Source organism: Lates calcarifer, linkage group LG20 (assembly GCF_001640805.2).
Source record: "Lates calcarifer isolate ASB-BC8 linkage group LG20, TLL_Latcal_v3, whole genome shotgun sequence".
Classification (NCBI taxonomy): Eukaryota; Metazoa; Chordata; class Actinopteri; family Centropomidae; genus Lates; species Lates calcarifer.
The window spans coordinates 1,918,493-1,940,270 of NC_066852.1; the positions used below are offsets into that span (position 1 = coordinate 1,918,493).

The 21,778-nt window shown below is 44.1% G+C and overlaps 2 protein-coding genes across 10 annotated transcripts in view; both read right to left on the reverse strand.

Annotated features, from left to right (window-relative positions):
- kaznb (kazrin, periplakin interacting protein b) overlaps positions 1–1,747 on the reverse strand; it is a 102,883-nt gene extending 101,136 nt beyond the window's left edge. For 2 of the 6 annotated variants that reach the window (XR_007815236.1, XM_018700598.2), the window contains exons 1-2: positions 1,071–1,719; positions 821–916 (exon numbers count right to left, since the gene is read on the reverse strand). Coding sequence is in view for 4 of the 6 variants with exons in the window: in XM_018700598.2 (XP_018556114.2) it covers positions 821–896 (76 nt within the window). In the remaining 2 variants the exon portion in view is untranslated. Of the gene's footprint in view, positions 1–820; positions 917–1,070 lie in introns of all 6 variants that reach the window. The other 4 variants (XR_007815235.1, XM_018700591.2, XM_051078385.1 and 1 more) reach the window with 4 other exon arrangements.
- Positions 1,748–6,642: 4,895 nt separating this feature from the next.
- Positions 6,643–21,568, reverse strand: prdm2b (PR domain containing 2, with ZNF domain b). Of its 4 annotated transcripts, none has more exons than XM_051078383.1 (9): positions 21,314–21,568; positions 19,917–19,945; positions 19,694–19,811; positions 18,121–18,224; positions 17,716–17,868; positions 16,341–16,467; positions 13,670–13,774; positions 8,928–13,543; positions 6,643–8,424 (listed from the first exon to the last, which is right to left on the reverse strand). In XM_051078383.1, exons 3-9 carry the CDS (start codon positions 19,806–19,808, stop codon positions 8,407–8,409), a joined length of 5,238 nt encoding a protein of 1,745 aa, XP_050934340.1. In that variant the 5' UTR covers positions 19,809–19,811; positions 19,917–19,945; positions 21,314–21,568; the 3' UTR covers positions 6,643–8,406. The 4 variants fall into 4 exon arrangements, with proteins under 4 accessions (XP_050934340.1, XP_018556104.1, XP_050934341.1 ...); XM_018700588.2 differs by having other exon boundaries at positions 21,273–21,568; XM_051078384.1 differs by lacking the exon at positions 19,917–19,945.
- Between the last annotated feature and the right edge of the window lie 210 nt (positions 21,569–21,778).

Consider the following 21,778-nt stretch of genomic DNA (forward strand, 5'->3'; position numbering starts at 1 on the left):
GAGAGCATCTCTGATACTGTCTCAGCCTGTCAGACTCAAACTCACTAATACTGTGCGCCTGCATTATAAATATATTTCAGCAAGAATCTGTTGCTGATGCTTCACCTGATGGTAAAAATATCGAGATCTGCTACTTTAGAATTCCATCAAATTACTAAAGAACATGCAAAAATGTTCTTTGCTGAAAATCCGTTGCAGCAAATCCACAAAACAGCCTATTTAAGATTTATCTTCCTGCGCTCGAGTCCCTATAAAGGGCCCCTTTTGCCAAAAATGCGACCCCCAAAAATAGCTGAGCCACAGCCCCAAGTTCATCCTGCAATACTGTATGCCCGTGTGCTTTTATAGTCCTTGCCTTACAAAAACAATACTACACAAGTTAACGCATCCAACCTGCTCCTCAGAAACTTGCTGCACTGACAAAAACATCAGCTGCGATCACGATCACACAGCCTACGAAGGATAAAAACAAAAACCTGGAACTGGTCGTTTCCTCTTGTCCTTTACACGAGCAGACACATCACTGAGATCCTTCTTACTCAACAAAAATAACAGAGTTTTCCTTTTTTATTATCCCTCCAAAAAACTCTATGCATTTTCACAGCAGCAGCCCCGGAGGATTTTAGCTACGATGCTGTTGCCTTGTTGAACCTTCAGAGGAGGTTTGTTGCACCACTCAGCATCAGCTAAATTAAAACGGCCATAAGATTGAGGATGGGATCCCGAGGGGGGGGTGCTGAGGGTGGAGATCAGTTACACTGACAAGCAGCTGCCTAATGATTTGTCAGGAGTCAGGAGGGTGTTAGTTGTGGCTACTCACTGGCTTGCATGAGCTGTCCCTGGCGTCCGAACACCTGGGAGAAGGTGGCATGGCTGCAGGTGAGGGTGTCCTCCATGGCTGTCCCACTGGCACACGCTGAGGAGGAGGAAGAGAGAGAGAGAGAGAGAGAGAGAGAGAGAGGAGGAGGGAAGGTCAGCAACACTGCGTCATATCAAGATGGGGGGAAAAGAGAGGAGAGCAGGTAAAAGAGTGAAAAATAAGAAGGAGAGAGGGAAGAGAGAGTGCTTACCTTCAGCTGTAGAAGCTGGTGTGTGATCTCTGGTGATGACTTCTCTCCTCTGCACCCGTCCTGCTGCTGCTGCTGCCTCTGCTGCTGCCGCTTCTGCTGCTGAGGAGCGAAACACAGCCCCGTGCTGCTCACACCAATATGAGCAGAACTGCTCGCCGCACAGATAATGGGAGGGGGTGTGCCTGCCTGCCTGCTTGTCAGCATGTAAGTGAGTGCGCGCAAGGGAAAGTTCTCTCAACGTGTGCCTGCGAGAGCATTTTGGTGTGCATGTGTGAGAGAGGGAGAGTAATACAGGGGTGGTAAAGCAGGTAGCGGAGCTGGAGGCACACTTGCTCTGCCAGCACTCTGATCTTGTGCTTCGTCTGTACAAGGTTGACAGTCCTCTGCGGCTCCAGACAGGCTGGGTTGAAGGGAAGAGCAAAGAATAGGGAGGGAGGGCGAGGGGTGAGTGCAGCGTCTACGGCAGGTAAAAAAGTCAATCCTCCCTCCTCCTCCTCCTCCTCCTCCTCTTCCTCCTCCCTCTCCTCACTCTCAGTGTGAGCAGACAGCAGCGTCTGTCCTCTGGGCACCGAGCAGGACTGTTGTTTTCTGATCTACGTGAGTATGCCCCCTTTTCTCTCTCCTCCCTCTCCCTCCTCCCCTCTCTCTACAGCCCTCATTTGCTGTGCCTTAGCAGCAACATCTCTCTCTCTCTCTCTCCTTCTTGCTCTCCTGCCCCCCCCACCCCCCCTCACATCTCTTACTCTCCCCCCTCCACCCCGCCCCATGCAAATCCCCTCGATCCATCTTAAAGCTCAGGCCGCTGCTGGGAAGCAGATTCCAGCAAACTCAAGTGCTTCATCTTCCCCCAGTGCTGAGGAGAAAAAAAAAAGGAGGATGAGAAAGTGGAGGGGATGTATAAAAAGTGAAAAGTAGGGCTGGTACAGCTGCTGGTTTCCAGAGGCTTCATCTTGAAAAGGAATTGTAGAAAACTGCTGAGTATAAAATAAAAATTAGCTCACACTCAACTGGAAAATAACTCTTCTAAACTCCTGCTTGCTTATTGGTGTAGTGCAACGGCTCTGGTGAAGCAACACTTTCCTCACACTGCAGCAAAAAGGTACACGAAGGTGTTGTAATAAAAAATTAACAGCAGCATGAGATCAAATGAGCACATGTTACAAGATCTTAAAATACCCTCTTAGGCCTTGGAGGCATACTTAGCTGTATTGTGCCCATTGTGCAGCGGTTGGCATGGAGACCTCTACCACATACAAGCCTCTGACACAATTACTCCAACATATCATCACACTCAGGCCATCTCTGCACTGTTTAACCTCTCTGCAGCCTCTAAAACCTGGGTTAACCAGCCGATTTCCTCCAGAGCAAACAGAAGAGGAAAAAAATTCCACGCCAGGAAGCCCATTGTCACGGAGCCATCTCTCACGCCGCCACTCTGCAAGGCGAGCACACCAGAGACCTGACCACAGCACTCAACATCCTCGCATCACATCCTCCTGTTTTGAAAGGAAATGGCAGGATGCTCAGTGGGCCACAGTGGGAGCAGGGAGGAAGGCTCGGCCAACGCGCTGACTTAAGCAGGTGGTTCTGCAGGTGAAAAGATAATGTCAAGACACAAAAGCCATGCCAAGCGTTTAAAGGCATGAAAGGAAATGACTGCGACATTAAGCGTGTTTACAAAACCACAAAAGGCAGAAGCAGCAACGAACAAGCGCGTGGTGGCATATAAACGTCAAAAATCAGCAAAACATAAGGTCAAACTGAATACGAGCGTTTCACAAACAATGAGAGGTCTCGAGACGCAACTTCGCTTTCAAGTCTGACAGAATAATACCCAGCAGAATGAATCTCTTCTCCATCTTCATCAACTTTAATGCCATTCTCTTTGAACAGGAAGTAGAGGCAGAGTGAGCTTTTTTTTAGGCTGTATATTGTCTTGTATGAGCAGCTGTCATTCCCTCCCACTGTGTCTCCTGTCACTGGCAGCTATCCTTCTCAAGATGATAAATAACCATATAGTTTAATACCCGCAAAACATTCTGATGCAGATTCTTTATATTCAACCAGATCTGTTGTTGTAAGGAAAGAAAAACACCCACTCACACTGTTTACGCTGGAGCTGAAACTGTTGAGTCGATTAATTAACCCCCCCATCACCCCCAGCAGCTACATAGAATATATACTCTATATGATGTTTTTCCTGGACTTTTAGGCAACATTATAGTAAAAAGATATGTGATCTCATATCGCCATCCGATCTCCAGTGAAAACCAACCTCTCAGTGGTCTGGGAGTGAGGACACGTGTCCATTGTGCAGCTACAAAAAACACCAACAGCTCACGTGCTTCGTCAGGCCAGGTGAGAAGCACCAGAAGCCAACAGCAAAGTCAACTCTACTCACCCCTGGAAAGGCACAGGAGATGTGGGTTGAAGTAACTAGTATTCCCATCAGAGATCACACAGAGGGCTCTCAGACCAGATGCTGTGATGTGGTCCACAGCTGTAAAGACGGTCGTCATCATCGAACCCGCTGTCCCGTGGGAGGAAGGGATACCAGCAGCAAGAGGGGCAGCAGAATGTGGCTGGATGACAACCATCCACCCAGTAGAAGTTGGATGCAGGGGCTATGGAAGTCAACAATCCAATTTGGGATTGGGATGAAGTCACAGAGGGCCATCAAAGAGCAGGCTGAGAAGGAGAGGAAGGAAAGATGGCGCACCCCAGTGGGGTCGGCTGCAGCGGGTGGCGGGGAGATGTCCTCGTCCTCATTGAGCTAATGCCCCCCCACAGCCGGGAGATGGACTGGATAAGGGGGTGTAACATCAGTGAATGGTGGCTCCAGCTGACTCAGTGCACACTGGCAGAGGTGCAGCAAGCAAAGGTGCTGAGCAGGAGGAACACCACCTGTACTTCATACTCAACTTTCCATGAGCCAAGAAAAACACGACCGATTTCATATTCATCTATTTTAGCCACACTAACTGCTCTCAGTGTCAGTCGCTCCACCACTCTTGATCACAACAGCTACACAGGCATTCATGTCCTCTTCAGGGTCAATCCTCTGACTCTTCCTCCATCAAGTCAAAATTTCAACTTTAATACCTGCAAAGCTAACAGCATCCCCATCACTCACTGAATGAATAAGTCACCAAATTTGGAGAAACTGAAAAGCAACAAAAGTCATCTCCAAAATACAACTACATCACCAGCCCTGAGCTGAGTCTTGTTTTTCACAAATGGATTCTTGTATTGAACCTTCTGCATGTGGTAATTGAGCACCAATCCCCTGAAGCAGCCTCGGTGCTCTTTTACGTCTTAAATCTGTCTCTCCGGTGTGTCGTAGTTTATTTTGTCAGGCTGGGCACAGAGCTGCATGGAATTGCATTTTTATGAATAGGGCTGAAGAACCGTACACAGCAATCAAGTGAGAGTGCAGCAATATTTCACGCTGACAGCATGAGTATAGCACAGCACTTGTCCAAGTGCCCACCTCTCTCTCTCTCTCTCTCTCACACACACACACACACAGACACAGCTGAACCAACCCATAAACTACATCCAGCCATAAACTATACCATCACGGCACTGGGGCAAATAAACACGTCTCCACCATCTCACTGAATAAAGAAAAATCAAAGCCTGCAGATCACATCCAACATACAGATTGCATTTAATTCATAACCCCATCCATCAACATGATAACCCCCGTGTGTTGTGGGAGGATCCGGCCCACGCCACATCACACTTCTTCTGAGTTTGTTTCCAACGCTTGAAGCGTGTTTCAGTCACACACTGTCTGTCCGGTGAGGTTGATATCTCATTAAGGTGCGGGAGTGTGACGGATGGCGTCTGGACAAAAATAATCTCAGCAGATGCACACGTGCCAGATGAGACCTTGAAAGGTATTCATGGCCACACATGACACGACGATCAGTGACAGTGCGGGGCTTCAGTCGTCTGTCCAGGTTGATAACTCACTTTTTTCTCTGGGTGACGTCCCAGAAAACAAACAGTTATATATTTAACTTTGTTATTTTAGCAGAGAGGGTTTATTTTTACTGCTGGAGTGGATTCCTTGAATATTTATCAATTCAGAATATATCATCTCAAACATTACTTTATTTAGAAGGATACACCGCAGACATTAAGTTATACTAAAAAACATCTTGAAAGAAGAGGAAGTTTACTGCAGCTGTGAGTTGGTACGAAGTGTGCTCTTAATTATTAATGCGTTTCCTCCTAATATTTATTCAGAGATAAATTTTCCAAATAATAACCGCACTACTTTGTGTATATGAGGATTAGGATTTAGTGTTTCTTTAGATCCAGTTTATTGGGCTATGTGATAAATGAGATGTTTGCTGATTTGAGGTTTTACAGATTATAGTTCTTTTTTGTTTTTGTCTTCTTTTGTTGTTTTCTGTATTATTGTAGCTCTTTTAAAAATGCTACTGCCACAGAGCGATACAAGAATGTAAACACTGAATCAGAAGGAATAATTGAGGACTGTGTACAATACTGACCAAATTAGCTTTTTCATGGCCTGTGATCAGTCCTGCTGTGATTTATGACTGTAATATACAAGTGTGACTTTATGCATACTAGTGGCCGTATAAAGAAACGAAATATAAAGCAATGAGACACTTCAGCTATAATAGGGTGATTACCCAATAAGTACAAAGATGGGAGACAGCCAGGTTCATCTACACATTACATAACATTACATTTCATACGATTAAATCCAACTGAACCATCAATTAATACAATAAAAAAAACTGCCCTTTCAATGTGAGGTCCTTGTAAAGAATCTCTGAATAACAAAGCACTCTTTGCACAATTTGTTCCCATTTTCCATGCTGAGCTTCACAAAATGCGGAGCTGCACAGCAGAGGTAAGAATTTAAGGTACTGTATGACTCACAAATCAACCTCCTTGACAAGTGCACTGCTCTCAAAATAGATACAGATCTCGCAGCAACCAGCAAACCGACGACGGCCACGGCCGCCCGGCAGCAGCCTCGTGACCTGTGGAGTAAAGGCAGCAACTTATAATTTGATTTATGTTAAGTGCTATCCTCTATCAAACTCAAATAAAATGGAAACTTAAATTTCTTTTTCCATTATCTGGCAGGTCCCTGACACGCTGTAAGTAGAGAAGGCAATCAGCAAATGTAATCTGGAAAACTTTATTACAGCTGCAACGGCAGGGACATCTATTATGTTAAAAAAAAAAAAAAAAAAACAGTCTGCATGGAGTCAGACCCACTTATGAGTGCAGTTAATCACATTCTCTCTCTTTGCTTCCACAAAGCAATACTTGATTTCAACATAACCAGTGAAGTATAATAATGTAGGAATACACGGCACATTAACTCATGAACTAGAAAGCTCCATTACTATAAAGGATACACTTCTAATGGGTGAAAACCGTCTTCAAACATTAAGACAGATCACCATTAGAGGACCATTTGCACCCATTAAATGTTTACCCAATCTGTTTATACTCACAATCTTGCAGAGCTGGGTATAACTGCGAACCCTGTAGGCAAAAAACAGTAAAAGCTTTACACAAATTGAAAAACTTTTTTTTATTATGTCAATTACAGCAATGTCTTACTTGAGGTCATTCGGGATTTTTGTCTTTGTTCATCCTTAAATACATAATCTTGATGCTGAAAGGCAAAACATGAAAATTTCTCATGGAAACATAAATTAGCTTCAAATCATATTGTTCAAATTTACTTTCCCATAACATGCTACGAGTGTTTAAGCATTGCCTGTGTGTCTTATCCTCTGGTGGGTACAATGAATATGGTCAAGAGTGGAAAAAATGGGAGGGGTGACGACTGGAAAGACTATAAACTAAAAATAAGAAGCTTTTCATTGGCAGGGACGTAGTGACAGTTTCATCATGTACAGTCTTACCAAATATATCAATTCGCTGAAACAAAGACAACTTTGTCCTCTGAAGGGAAATCATTTGGCTACATTAGTGTGATGTGGCTCTTATAAGAAAATCGACACATGAAACAACTTGAAACATGAAAAAAAAAACAAAGTACAAAATACTGCAGCATTCATCTTTTCCTCTGGGATCTGAGTCACTATCATGCATTTTGGCGTATAAAAGTCGGTTCATGTGTCATTTTCATTAATCTGCTTTCTTAATGGAGACAACCAATTTAGAGATTTGATGACAGAACGACTGTTTAAGTAGTATTTGAGACCAGATGAGTGATTTGCACCAATTTGGCACAAACTGCCAGCGTCTGCCAAGTACAACAGACCTGAATATATTCCATTATCCACCGTTTAATTAAGCCAATCGTACTGATCCAGCTCGAAATTTTGGGAGTTTGTTTTAAAGTGCTGTAAGAACACTGGGCTGTATGAGTGATGTTTAAAAAAAATCTTTTCAAGATGGACATTTTTCTTTTTAAGGAGTTTACACATAATTCCCATCATTTTACAAGTGGAATTACCTGTTAATGTCAGATAAACAAAAAAAGAAAAAGAGCAAGAAAAGTAAAAACATGAGACATACTTGAGATTTAGACCGAAGGAATAGCTGTCAGGCCACACATCCAACCATTCACATACTTAACACACACATAAACAGTGTTCCTGAGGACCAATTGTTGCAGTAAACGACTGCCATTTTCATTTTTGTTTCCCAAACAAAAATACACCAATTAGATATATTCTACAATATAATGACTACAGAAATTAACTCAAACATACATATATTGCAAATCATGTATAAACTGAAGGAGGTGCCCATCGGGAGAGACATGGAAATTGGCTTAATCTAGTTTATACTCTATTCAGCACATGCATTAAGAGACTCTGGAAACATCCAAAAATCTAAACAATCGAAGGGGGAAAATAAGGAACGAAAGAATAAACAAGTTTCCCTAACCCTAACTGATACATGATTGCCCTTTGCAATATATCAGCTTTCCAAAATAACGGAGCCCTAATGTTACTGTTTTGGGTCAAGTAATGACACATATCGTATATATTAACTCATTGTCATTTACAGTTTCTTTTTCCTTTTCTTTTTTTTGTTTTTTTGTTTGGTTTTTTTTTTTTTTGCAAGGCTGGCTAAAATCGAGGCTCAGTTCAGTTCATAAGATAGATGGAAGATAAAGAGAGTTCCCTCCTTAAATCCAGCAAAGGCAGTTGAGATAAGCAAACTTCACTTGTTTTGAGTGAATGAGAGCCCACCGCAAAAAAAAAGGTCAACCTCAGTGCTGTCAGTGCCTTGATTAGTCCAGAGCGCTGCCTGAGAGGTGAGCACCGTATTCCCAGGGAGAGCTCAACAATGTCCACATGGTTCACTTCATCAGCACCTCCTGTAACACACAGGACAAACAAAGATGAGATCCCAGTTTTGGACTGCTGGTTAAAAAAAGACATTATGATCCCATCACCTCAGGCTGCAGAGATTTTTGAGGAGTATTTTTCTGACGTTTTAAAGATTAATTGAAAAAAATATTGGCAGAAACATTAAAAAAAAAAAAAAAAAAACAACTCAAATATCACAACAAACATTTGTAACACATGAGCAAAGGAATACATTGGAGTTTTTTTTAAGTGTGATAATTTATTAGCCAAAGTTTTTCAAATTGTCTGTGCCCTGTGTTAACCACCTATGTGCCTATTTTTCATATATTCAAATTGATTTTTTATTGTTTATTTAAATTAAGAAGTAAAATAATTAGTTTGTGGTTTTCATTGGGCGACAATGATAAGCAACATTTTCATTTCTAAAGGTCCCTAAAGTTTGTTTAACATGTGTGACCAGCATGTGCTAATAAAGATGAGAAAAAGAAGCACACACAGATCTCCTTCTCACCTGAGTCTCTTTTGGCTCTTGTATTGGTGGTTCCTCAGTAATAACCTCAGCAGGAGGAGCTGCACTGGCCATCTGTAAGCTCCTGGTGACTGGACCACCTACTCTCTCCCTTGCTCGCAGGGAGAACCGCTCCTCTTTCTTCAGCTGTTGATGTTGTGGTGGTGGTGGTGGAGATTTGGCCTCTGCTAATCTCTTGGGCGCTGCCTCCTTACCCATGCGCTGCATTCTCATCGCTGGCCGTTGCTGTGCAGTGTCACTGGGAGTGTCCGGGGCTGCCGGGGTGGGAGGTAGAGACTGAACTTGGCCCTTCTTGGTTTTTTTGCTGGCAGAAACTAGGGCTGGGAACGAAGCAGGCCTCTTTAGTCGGCCCAGAGTAGCAGCGGTTTTTCCTTTGCTTGCCTGGGAGTGTTCAGGGTCTGCTGCACCAGAACTACGAGCTCGGGTCTTTCCCAGGGGTTTACGCTCCGGCTCTGTCTGTGGTATTTCACAGTCTGAAGCTTTCTTTCTAAGATTCATGTTTTTATCTACGACAGACGCTGCCTCTTTTTTCACCTCTGCTAGACCCTTTTTGCCCCTTTTCACAACAGGCTTCATGGGACAGCTGACAGCCATATGTTTACTTAGACTCGCAGGATAAGTAAACTCCCGGCTGCAGTGGGGGCAGACGTTAGAGGCCTGCTCTTCTTCAACTTTAACAGTAGCCTTCTTTGCAGTAGTGGCAGCTCGATTTTTCTGTGAAATCGCCTTCTGGACCAGCTGGTTTTTCTTCTTACTGAGGGCACTCATTTTTGTTTTACCGGTATCTTGATTAAAGTTAAGTCTCTTTGGCTGACCCATTCTACGGAAAGCGCTCTGGCCTGCAGCAGCTGCTGTGGGTGACACCACTCCATTCGGGCTCTTTACTATTTGCTTGAGGGGGATGGGGTTTTTCTTGGGAGTGTAACGCTTCTTATCACTGGCATTGGCGCAGGCCAAAATGTGCTTGTGCAGTTCGGGCATGTTGTCAAAGCTGTTGCCACACTTGGTGCAGCGAATGGCAGTGCTGAAGGTTTGTGGTATGTTATGGGTGGTGAAGTTAGTAGCCGAGGCCACAGAGCCAGCATGGGAACGGCTATGATAAGGAAAAGGGGGTGGTTTATAACTGGGGTAGTGTTGATTAATGCCAAGGCGAACGTCTGGGCCTTTAGGTTTCCCTCCTTCTGAGGCCATGATCTTTATTGTAGTGTATAACTCCTCGTTGGGGTCCTCTGCGCCGTCCTCAGTGTGATTACCATTAACATCAGGTTCTTCTTTTGCTACCTCAGAGTCATTGTGCGGAGCAGGTTCATCAGTCGTCTCTGGTGCTGGTGTTGAGGGACTGCTCTCCTCTTTGGCTCTGGATGGATCTGTGTAGTTCTGCGGCCTGAGCTTGCCACTCTCTACCGTGGTATTAGAACACGTCTCATTTGGATGCAGATCCTTTTGGTGCTGCTGGAGGTTACAGAGGAAGGCAAACTCTTTGGAACAGACGGAGCACACGTAGATCCTGCCCACTCCGTGTAGTGTGGTCCGGTGAGCCAGCAGGGCAGGGGCATCACTAAACAACTGCACGCAGAATTCACACTTGAAGGGCCAGTCTGCAGCGTGATCTATGATGTGTCCACTGAGCTCTTTGATGGAGTTGAACGGCTCTTCACAGACATTACACACAAAAGTCTTGCAGTACGTCGAGTCAACTTCCTCTGCCTCTGAGGATTTGTCAGATGGTTTATCTAAAGCAGCGGGCTGAGGTGAAGTGTCAACACCATCCTGAGGTGTGTGATTCATAACTGACAACTTGTCTGTGCAGTGCTGAGGCTCTTCTTTTATCTTAATCTGAAGGAAGGGTTGTGGGACGAGCGATGGGGGTGGGTCGTGTGATGCAGGAGAAGGGGATGATGGGGAGGATGAGGATTCTGGTTGGGGTGAGAGAGCAGCAAAGTCAGATTTCAAAGATTTCTCGGCTAGTGCGTCATGGCCTTGGTTCAATTTGCCGTTTAGCAGACGGTTGCAAGTTGCAGTCACAGAACCATCCTCCTCTGTAGCGGGCAGATCTTCTGATGCAGGCTCTGGAGGGCTTGGTGTTGAACGATTAGAGGAATCTTTGAGTGGAGTGTTCGGGGAGTCCAGTGGCTCAGAGATATGGTCCTCTTCCTCATCTTTGTTTCCTTCAACTGACATTGCCTCCTCCGAGTCTGACAGGGGCTTGTGATCAACTGATCTGGGAGACATTTTTGGCGAGAGGACAGGAAGAGGTCTCTGTGAAGATGAGTCCGAAGGCTGAGAGAGAGGAGAGCTGGGCATGGGCGGTGGCGACGGTATGGTAGGTAGTACGGGGGGAGGCGGTGTCGGGGATGTCACACTAGATGTACCAGGCGAAGATGGATTCAAGGTGACAGGGGTCAGAGAGGGCGGAGAGGGGTGGGCTGACTCTGATGTCACATTTGGAGAGCGAGAATGGAAACAGCTAAGGTTTGCTAAGACCGAGGGGCCCTCCTCTCCTGGCAAAGTTAGACCTACATACTCATTCATCAGCACCTTTTCAAGCATGCTGGTGTTAGGCTTTCTCTTTTTTACTAGCGGCTGTAGCGCTGGACTTCCCTTTAATTCAGGCTCGACGGCGCTCTTACGATGCAAGCTTAAATCAAGAGCTGAATCCCCGAGTGCCTTGTTCGAGCTGTCACTTTTCCTGCTCACAGAGTTTGACAGATCCAAGGGCTGTTGATTACAGGAATTTCCTCCGCTACTAGAAGACGTCTGGCCGTGCATATTATTTCCAGAAGGGCTCAGGGTGTCCCTGTCATCTTTGTCCAGTAGGCTCCCAGGAGGTGAAACAGTGTGACTTTCCAGCTTTGGCACCTTAAGGGTGTATGAGCTCGCCACCTCAGCTTTACAGCTTTCTGTTTTACACGCAGGACTGAGCTGTGGTGACGACGGGGGAGAAGCTGTTCTCCGTTTAAACCTGCCTGAAGCCCCCTGCAGCGGCGTGACTGACAGCGGGGAGGCCAGTCTATGGCTTTCTGTTATCAGGGCAATGGTTGATTTCTGAATATCTTGCGTCTGAAGGAGCTGTTTGAGCTTAGGTGAGAGATAAACTGTTTTCTCCCTCTGAAATGCTGATGAATCTGTGGCTTGTTGGAACAGTCCTCCCACAAGCAGGTTAGATGAGGAAGATGTAGAGGATGATGAAGACGATGAAGAGGCTGTGAAAGACCCTGACTCTGTCTCCACTTTAAGGCTAGGAACAAACGGGGGTGTAGATGTTCTCCTCTTTCCTGTTGGCTGGCCGATGTTGGAGACTTGCTTCGCGCCGCTCACTCTCCCCTCCACCTTCAGCGCCTGACCGATCTGATTCGGGCTGATTATGACCGTGTCCAGACCAAACAGAGCTGCGGATCTGGAGTCCACCTCGATCACTTCACAGCTGCTCACCGAACTGGTGGACACAATCTTGCCGTCGATGTAGAAGCTGAGATTCTCAGAGATGTTTTTGGATATGTCGACTGCGTAGTCGTCCCTGTCCACCTCGTCTTCCGTGTCCGCGCTGGGCACGTAGACGGGCGGAGGGCTGGCGCTGGGGGACTCATCGGGCTGCTGCTGTTGCTTTGCGGACACCTCTTGCAGCAGCATGCCTTTCCTGCGCACTCCCTTTGGTAACAAGTGCCGTTCGTGTATCCTGCGCTGGTGTCGCCGCATGTTGGTGTGTGTGCCAAACGCTTTACTGCAGTACTTGCAAGGATGGAGTTCCTTTGACTCCCCATTTTCATCCAATATAAAGGGACGGTCAGCATGGGGCCCCAACTCCTTTCTCTGCGTCTCTGAGTGGTGCAGAGGTCCTCCAGTAAACTGGGACCCTATGGCTATATACTGACTAGTTGGGCTGGTGCAGTCAGGACTTGAACCATCAGTCTGCACCAGGGGACTGACCAGACCAGCAGTTCCAGCCAGAGAACCAGGCCTTTTCTTAGTCCCACTCTCATGCCTTCTCTCATGCCGGCGCCGCCCCACCTGTGAGCCAAAGGATTTACTACAGTACCGGCACTTAAACAGTTGTGTCTGCTGGTTGGTGATGGCGTGAATGTGTATGTGACGCTCCAGACCCTGCCTGGTGGAGAAGTGACGTTCACAGTGCTGACAGGGATACGACTCTCCGTGGGGATCACTTTCAAGGTCACCGTCCGGATCGGGGTCGAGGTCAAGATCAGGATCGGGATCGACCTCTGGCTCTTGCCCTCTGAGTGAGGAAGACTCTGACTTTGGCTCTGAACTCTTATGGCTTTGTTCACCACAGGTCAGCGACAGGCCAGGCTGCTTATTCTGCATGGAATCAGCTGCAGGTGAATGCTGAGCAGTTTGCTGCTGTACTTCAGCTGGATCCATCAAATCCTCAGCATCTTCCTCTTCCTCCTCTTCTTCCTCCTCCTCCTCCTCCTCTTCTTCTTCCTCCTCCTCCTCCTCCTCCTCCTCATTTCCCCTGTCCATCAATCCCGCTGATACATCCTTCACATCTTTATGGTCAGTGCTTCCCATGGGATGGGTTTCCTGGAGTTCCTGCGAGGTCCCCAAGGCTGATGGCCTCTCATCCTCCTCCTTCAGACCTGTTACCAAATAACCATGAATAGCAAATTATGTCACTTGAGACATATTCAAGTTAAGAGAGTTTTAAATTTAAATTTTAAATCATATTCACTTACACTGACTGTCATGACAATAAGTCAACTTACCTTCCTCCCCATCCCACATGTCCTTGACAGTAGGTTTGGTTCCACTCGTTTTCTTGAATCCACCCAAACCAGCCTGTCTGGCTCTCTCCAGCAGCTTTCTTCTGGCTGTGAGCACAAACAGACACACATCACTTTATATCAGGCCTGAGGAAAAAATCTAGAAATAAAATACAGGTTTACAAACAAAAAGTGTAGATGTTGTTTATTGTTTATGTTGTTAATGTTTATAATATGATAAATATTCACTTACATAAATAATCTGTGGTTAAAAATACATTTCTGACCAAACGGCAAGGTGTGGTTCTTTATCACAAACCAATTCTAGCTAACACATTGCCTTCAGTCAGGTAACAGGGGGCAATTGCTCCTTTAAAAACAATTCTGGAGAAAAATAAACTTTTTGTGTGACCTACAGATTTGTAAGATAATAGATTAATAGACCCATGAAACCTGTGTCAATAAGACCTTTGAATCATGCACTCGCTTCAACACACCAAATTATTTAAAATGCATTACTGCTTTAAAATTCACACTGCAACAGAATAACATGTGATATTCTGTGTAACAGAATATCCTAAAACAGCCTGACATATTATTCATTATTATGGGCATCATATGCATGCATCAGTAATTTAAATAAGACAATGGATAAAAAAGTCCCAGGCAGTGGCTAACACAATTTTAAATTTCTAAGCCTTGTCTGGCTCAAGAGGCTTCCCTGGCACGTCCTCATCATAGGAGTGTGTCAACAAGGTCACCTGACCTGGCCTACAAAGCCTAATTCATACCAGAGAAACACATGCTGCAGGTCAGTCATCTGACCAGCATGGTCAGAAGCATTCTGCTAAATCTGCAGCAGCAACACAACCATCCAAACATTTTCATAATCTAACTACACTGGCGTTTCATACTCCTGGCCTTTTCTGTCGTTAGCTTTTTTTTTTCTTTTTTCTTTTTGAATATCCAGCACTCAGAGTCAACACCTACACCAACTCTGGCATAGATCAGTTGGATAACATGCAGGATGTTTGATATTAAAATGAAGCGCACAGGATAGGTAGGCCAACTTCATCAAGGCTGACTTTGCAATGTAATAACGACATGTCTGCCAGAGGCCACTACACCGCAGTGCAGAGAGAGATGTCCTAGAGTGTATTGCTTGTAGGGTTAGACAGAAAATTAAATGGCTTCCTCTCACGAGAAATAACACAAAACCCATTTATCAACAAGCCTGTAATATACAGGACATAAAACCTCAGGACCTGCAGCACACAGAGCTCAAATTTAGCTTTCTACCTCATTTCACAGATATTTTGAGGACGGATGTGACTCTCTGTAAGTTGACTATATTCATTTGTTGATGTAATTACAGTCCCTAAATGATATTTATAAGCATCTGAATAACAGATTATTTACACAGGGCTATTGTATCCTCTGTGGTATTATGCTATGATGTTTCAGCAGGCTTTTTCTGACACAATGCTCCTCAAAGATTTAACTAAGATAAATAGGTGAAACCAGAACTGTGGCAAAAAAACACACCTCGAGAGATAAGAATATATCCATATTTATCACTTTCCCCTTTTCTTCTCCGTCCTGTACTGAATTAACCACACGATCCAATAGTTTTTTTTATGGAAACACTACGTCCAAAGTTCATACTGACAAATGTAGATGAGACATATCACAGGCAAGTTGATCGTTTTTTACAAAATGAAGGACTCTGTTGATGGTAGAGCCATCACTTTAACACAGGTCGGTTTGAGGTGATTACTAATTCATTAAAAAATGTTAACTAAATTACGTTTTTATGGCGTTATTTTTAGGTTTTTAATGTCTGAAGTCATGACATGTTAATGCTATCAAACCAGGCTTTAACACCAAACCAACCAGTTATAACTATCAGCACCGTGCAAACTATCTTTCCGCCTTAATGATATAATATATTTTTAATAATAATTTACTCCAGGTAGTTTGCCATCTGTTCCTGTACACCGAGATGTCCGTGTGTTCAGACCTAGCCGTTTTAGCTTAATGCTAGCAAGCAACACCAACTCTGACAACTCGATGAACTGGTTATTCTGGACTCACATCGACGCGAGGGGTGATTTTTTTATTCTCTCCACAAGCTATAACATCTATATTACATGTTGTTACCCGGTACCTGCGTCCTAACTAGCCTGCGGTCGGATAAGGCAGCCAGCTAGTTAGCTACCCTGCTAGGCCATCATCAAGTAGACAGGCTCGCCGATGGATGGCTTTCATGCTTTAGGAACTCAAGGAAGGTCACATCCTCGACAACGTCAGGACCCAGAGGAGGAGGAAAAGCTGCTAAAAAGTTGCTCGGGTGCTCGTTTAGAGGCTTAACTGGGTGTTTTACGACAAACGAGTTGCCCCACCGGTCGGTATTCCCGGCTAAATCCGCTCGCAGCGACGAGTTTTAGGTCGGGTATGGTAGTGGAGAGGAGCCCCACACATCGCAGCCGTTAACGTTAGCTTCCACTAGCTTTCCTTCATTCGCGGCTAGCTAGCTCCTCGCCAGTCACAACTTCGACTGAGCTGCAAAGAAAATCAATCCGTGGCTGAGTCGGTGTGGCATGTAAGAGCCGCACACATCCGAGGTTAAAACCGAGCAGAAATGTCATCACGGTTAGAGAGTTAGAGGCCTCACCTCGCTTCGCCCTGGGTGAATTTTTCCTGCTCAGACTGCTGGCTCTTTCTTCCTCCAGTGCAGCTGTTATCTCAGGGTTGTCTTCCACAGTGTACCACACCAGCAGCTCCTCTCCCGGCCCGATAGGCTGCAACAATGAGAGATGAGGTCGGCCTCCAATCACAGCCCGGCTTGCTGAGAGGCAAGGGAGATATTTGGGCCACTGTGCATCTAATCTGTCTAAGGGGAGGGGGGGTGTTAGGAATTTGACAGTGTTTTTATCATTGTCTGCTGCAGTATATTAAGTTTAGATAGTGTGTTAAATGCACTGTAACAGATATGTAGTTATTATAAGTCAGTTTAACCACTTCGCACAGTTCCCTATGGGTGTTAAGCTTCATGCAACACTCTGCAGCTACTATTTTCAAACTGATGCATATGCTCTATACTCAGTTTCCTGTTTGTTAAATACGCGTTGCTAAAATTAATGCAGTCTATTAAAAAACGTCCTGCAAAGTCCTACTTCTGTGAAGGTTAAAGTGTTATGAGTGTTGTGAGATCATTTTTGGAGGAGGCAGATGAACTGTATTGCATCGAACAGGGGGGTGTTTCTGTTATTTAGCCTAAAACACATACAGTTTTAATAAAAAACAGTATAAACACCTGTAGAAGCACAAGGTGATACAATTACAGCAGCACAATTTACATCCTCTACAATAACGAGTTTCTACAAGTGTAAAAATACTTTCTGCAGAAAAAAAGTGTCTGTGTGATTATTACATTATTAGACTGATCATACTGATGCATCAGTGTGTTGTAGTATCTTCTTGCTGAAGCTAGTTTATCTCTTTTATTTAACATTAGGAAGATTAATCTATAAAATGAGCTGTACTTCATGAGCTTATCATGCTGTAAATGTAAAAATCATATTATGCAAAGTAACCAGTGACTAGCTGTCAAATTAATGTAATGTTCCCTTTGAAATGTAGTGGATAAGAAGCACAGTATACCATGGAAATAACTGAGAAACATACTCCAGTACAGCACTTAAATACTAAATATACAGTACTTACTTACATGTGTAGAAAACTGATTTTAGTACAGTATGTCATAACATTATTTGCAGTGCTCTTGTATGAGACAGTTTTATAAGCTGATGTAAACAAACCTTAATGCTTTCTGTTTTGTATATATTGTTGGTTATTTGTCCTTTGATAATATACAAGTTATTTTTATCAAATCTTTTATAAATGCCCAGAAATACTGTATATAACTGATGTAAATGTGGTTGTCAACTTTTCATTCATCCACCTACTCATATAGTACATCCATATTTCTGTCCATGCACCACTGGCTGTGGGACCTGTTAAGCTTTATGAATGTGTGTTTAACATACCCGTAAAACTTTGTAGTAAATGGCTCTGTTGATCTCCAGGGGGAAAAGGTTCTGCTCTTCACCAGAGCGTGCCCAGTTCACATATCGCAGCCAGTTCCCCTTCATGGGATCTGTGGCGTCAACGCACATCCAGCCTCGCGCTGGGAAATAAACCTGCAGGACACAGGTACAAACAGGATGGTGTGAAGAAAAAGAAAGTGTATTGTTGCTTGATTTTTAATTTTATTCTAAAGCAGCTGTTGTGACTTGAAAACTCCAGATGATGTTGCTGTAACTCTCTGAACTATGGTTGCTATGCTCGATAGAGAATGTAGTTGGGCTCGTTTTAGCCATGCAGTGACTACCATGAAAAGGTGGAGATGAGTGTTTTAGGGAAAGGTGCCAACAGAGCAGCCTGTAACATACCTCCCACATGTAAACATTACTGGTCACCTGGGACCTTTTTTTCTTCTCTCCAACGAATGGACCGAACCTCTTGCCCTTGGGGATGACCCGAGTGGCCCAGACGCCTGAAAATAAAAGTGAGGAGAGACAGCTCATACCTTTGAGGTTTTATATTTTCATAAATATGTTGAAATTTGACAGTTTGTGGGCGCCTGAGGAGAAATATCTTGTGCTGCGTTTACTGTACAACTGCAGTGAACATCAGTTAAACTGAAGGTTAAAAGATTCTTGATGAATGTGAATTATCATTAATCATACAATCATAAAGGCATCAGTGAAGTTTAACTTTACTCAGCCAGGATGCTTTACCAGAACTGCTTGTTGAACTCTTGTGATGTCGGACTTGGGAGTGTGGCTTTGTCCAACAATTTCTGTAACTTTTCCAAACCAGACGTTCCAAAAATTCACAGCCACTTCATGCTGTAACTGAGCAGCTGTGTGAACCAGCTGTGCTCCTTTTTTTTCATTCATGTGAAAAACTGACTTCAGCACTGTGAGCGTTGTCCAGAAGATTGGAAATATTCATCCTTTTCCCCTCCACCCTCTCTCTGTGATGACCCAGTTTGCACTCCTCCTTCCAGTGTGGCCGTTCACAACAGCTACAAACACTTTGACCTTGAACACATCATAAAAACTGGTTCTCTTCAAGCAGAATCTGACGCCTAAGACTCAGTGATGTGGATCCTGAGGACGTATATATTAAACCTTGTTGTGATAATTAAAGATTGCTTAAGACTGATTCTGTTTTGTTATGTTTTCCCCTGTATCTCTGTTTGGAAAAGCTTTTCTAAATTAAGGTGTGGTTGCCATAATCTGCCAGTTTCAAAAACATAATGTTGAAGTGACAGTGTCTGAAAAGTCGGTGTATTTTGTTTGACTGGAGGTTGAGGTTACAATTATCATTATATTAGTTTTTCCTAAATAAATATGATAGGAGTAACCCAACACCTGTTAAATTTACACTAGTCTATTCGAAAACAATCGGAGAATTAAATGATTTTTGCAAAGTTCATTAAAATATCATCATGTACTTATAAGCAGTTACTGAATATTTGTTATTTTATTCTTTATATCTATGTTTCTTTGGTTTTCTCGTTGATACATGTGCTTAGTGTCCACTTTATTAAGTACACCTGTACAGTCTAGGGCAACTCAGACATAAAGTCTACTTCACTATCATAGAGCTGCTGGTTCAGTTATGTGTTTTAAAGTTACTAATGTTCAGCTGCCCTCATTACAAATTAGAAACACCTCTCAATATAATGCAGTCCAGTACAACACCACCTTTAACTATGACTTCAATTACAGACACAAAGTTTACAGATTTCCACCAATGTCATCGTTGAAATGAACATAACTGGCAATCAGATTTCCTCCTGTTGACACTTCAGCCTCAAAACTGTAAAACATAAAGCTTCCATTTCCCACTGCAGCTTGGTCTCACCGTGGTCCAGCATCAGACAGTCAGTTTCAGACATGTACAGCCCATGAATTGCAAGTGGAAATCAAAATGTTAGCGGTTAAATTTACTCACCGATGCGGCTTTGATTTATGGCAGAAGGTCTGAGTGTCAAACAGTCGGGCAAACCCTTCCACACATGGGCTGGAATTTCATCCAGAGCTTCCACCGTCCCTCCAGTGATAGCCATGACCTGCGATACATGACAAAACGTCACGTTCCATATGTTATCAAAAAGCCTCAAAACACTGTGAAAATGTCAAATATTATCCATGGAATGTTAAAAATCTGTTTCCACCTGTTTCCACAAGACGGCGGGCACCAGGTCTGAGGGCAGCGTTACCACATGGAATGTAAATATAGAGGAAATTACACCATTAAGAGGCAGCCACCCACCTGAATGGACATCCTCAAAGTGAATTCATTTCAAAGAGGGGAACTGCATCCCAGCAAAGGCAACACACCAACTTCTAATATAGGTTGGTTTTTTGCATAAACTGAAACATGACACCAGATAAAAACAAAATGTACAATGACTTATTTCCATAGTGGTCCCAGGCTGGGCCAAGTTCATGACAAGAGACCGCTGTGCCTGCGCCTCATCATGGATGTAATGCTATGACATGCAAATTTAACCACAGGTACACAACATTGCTAAGGCTGAGGTCTTCAAACTGACTGTTTCTCACACCAACAGCCCAAAACCCAAACACACTACATTTATAATCATAGAAAACAGAGAAAAGCAGTAAATCCTCCCACGTGAGAAGTTGGAACCAGTGATTATTTGCTTAGAAAATGACTCAAACGATTCATAGTAGTTACCAAATAGTTTCCTACCAATCGACCTTCAACTTTGCTGCATTTCCAGAACTAATGAGCCTTCAAAACATCCACTTACTGTGCTTTCGTAAACTTGCTTTTTTTGTGGCAGAAAAAGCCAGTTGTTAAGAAGCACAATGAGCTGCTGACCATGCGTCGTGAGACCAGGCTCACACAGCACACTGAATTCATTAACAAAAAACACACATGTACATCTCCCACATGGTTCAGTAGCAGATACTGTGACCTGAAAGACTTGATGATGCCACGTTAATGTTCTCTCAAAGGCAGATAAATGACACGGCTGAGACAATAACCCTTATTGTCTAGGTTTGAGGTGCCCCACGCTCAGGGCTCTTTAACATCCCCTGAGAACAAAGGATAAAAATGCATGAACTTTTTTTTATTATTGTCCATCTCATCTTAGGTTCATTTGATATAAGCTCCTGGTGCTGGAGTTGAGATCAGACATTTGTTAAATCCCTCCCTAGCTGAAGTTCCAAGCAACAAACGGAGCAGGAGATTTTTTTAATGTGGGTGTGGGTGCATGTGCGTGAAGCGGATTTCTACAGCGTTCAGCCTCTGCTCATCAAAGAAAAAAAGTTGACAAAGACAAATAAAATAGACGGATATATTAAACCGTAAAGCGCCTGAAGGATGCAGTTTATTGTTACCCCCTTGTAGGCAAACCCGTCCGCTCTCCTTATTCTTCCCGATGCTGGCCGGAGCAAGGTGCTTGGAGCTTTTTTTTTTTCTCTCCTCCCTCTCTCCCTCAATGTTGCCTTGTCGCAGGGTGTTTTTTTGGGTTTAGGCTACTCACACGCGCACTTACCTGCTTTATTTGACCGGGGACTTGTGATTTTTGTGCTCTACCTGCTTTCAATCTGCTGAAAATGGCGGATGGGGAGGCTTGAGTCGAAAGCCTCTTCAGTAACTCGGATCGTGGTCTGTGGTGTAGTTGGGAGAGGCAGCCTGTCAGACTCGTGCGCGCACACTCACACACATGCACACACACTAACTCACACACGTACGCAGCGATGGGGCAATAACGTTCAACTCAGGGGAGGTTTCTGTGGACGACAGGGCTCCCCGGGCTCCTCTCCTGCAGGCAGTGGCTCAAAGTCCTGTCCACACTGCAGCCTAACATGAAACCATGCCAATTAAGTACCTTCCTTAGATTCATCTGTGGGCATAATGGGCCTGTAGGCTGCTGCCATCTGTGCATCCATGAATAGCTTAAGAACTCAATAAAAGCAGCAAATTCAGGCTGAGGTTGTATTCGGTGCTAAAATGTCCCAAACTTTCAATATTTTACAGCAGATGAGTTGCCTGTGGCGA

Bases quoted from the DNA above. Each gene is read 5' to 3' on its own strand.
- prdm2b (XM_051078384.1), bottom strand. From the start codon at position 19,808: ATGGCTATCACTGGAGGGACGGTGGAAGCTCTGGATGAAATTCCAGCC. The intron at 16,468-17,715 runs GTATGTTAAACA...TCATTGTTGCAG, and splicing joins TTTACTACAAAGTTTTACGG to CCTATCGGGCCGGGAGAGGA. The intron at 13,544-13,669 runs GTAAGTTGACTT...ATTTGGTAACAG, and splicing joins CATGTGGGATGGGGAGGAAG to GTCTGAAGGAGGAGGATGAG.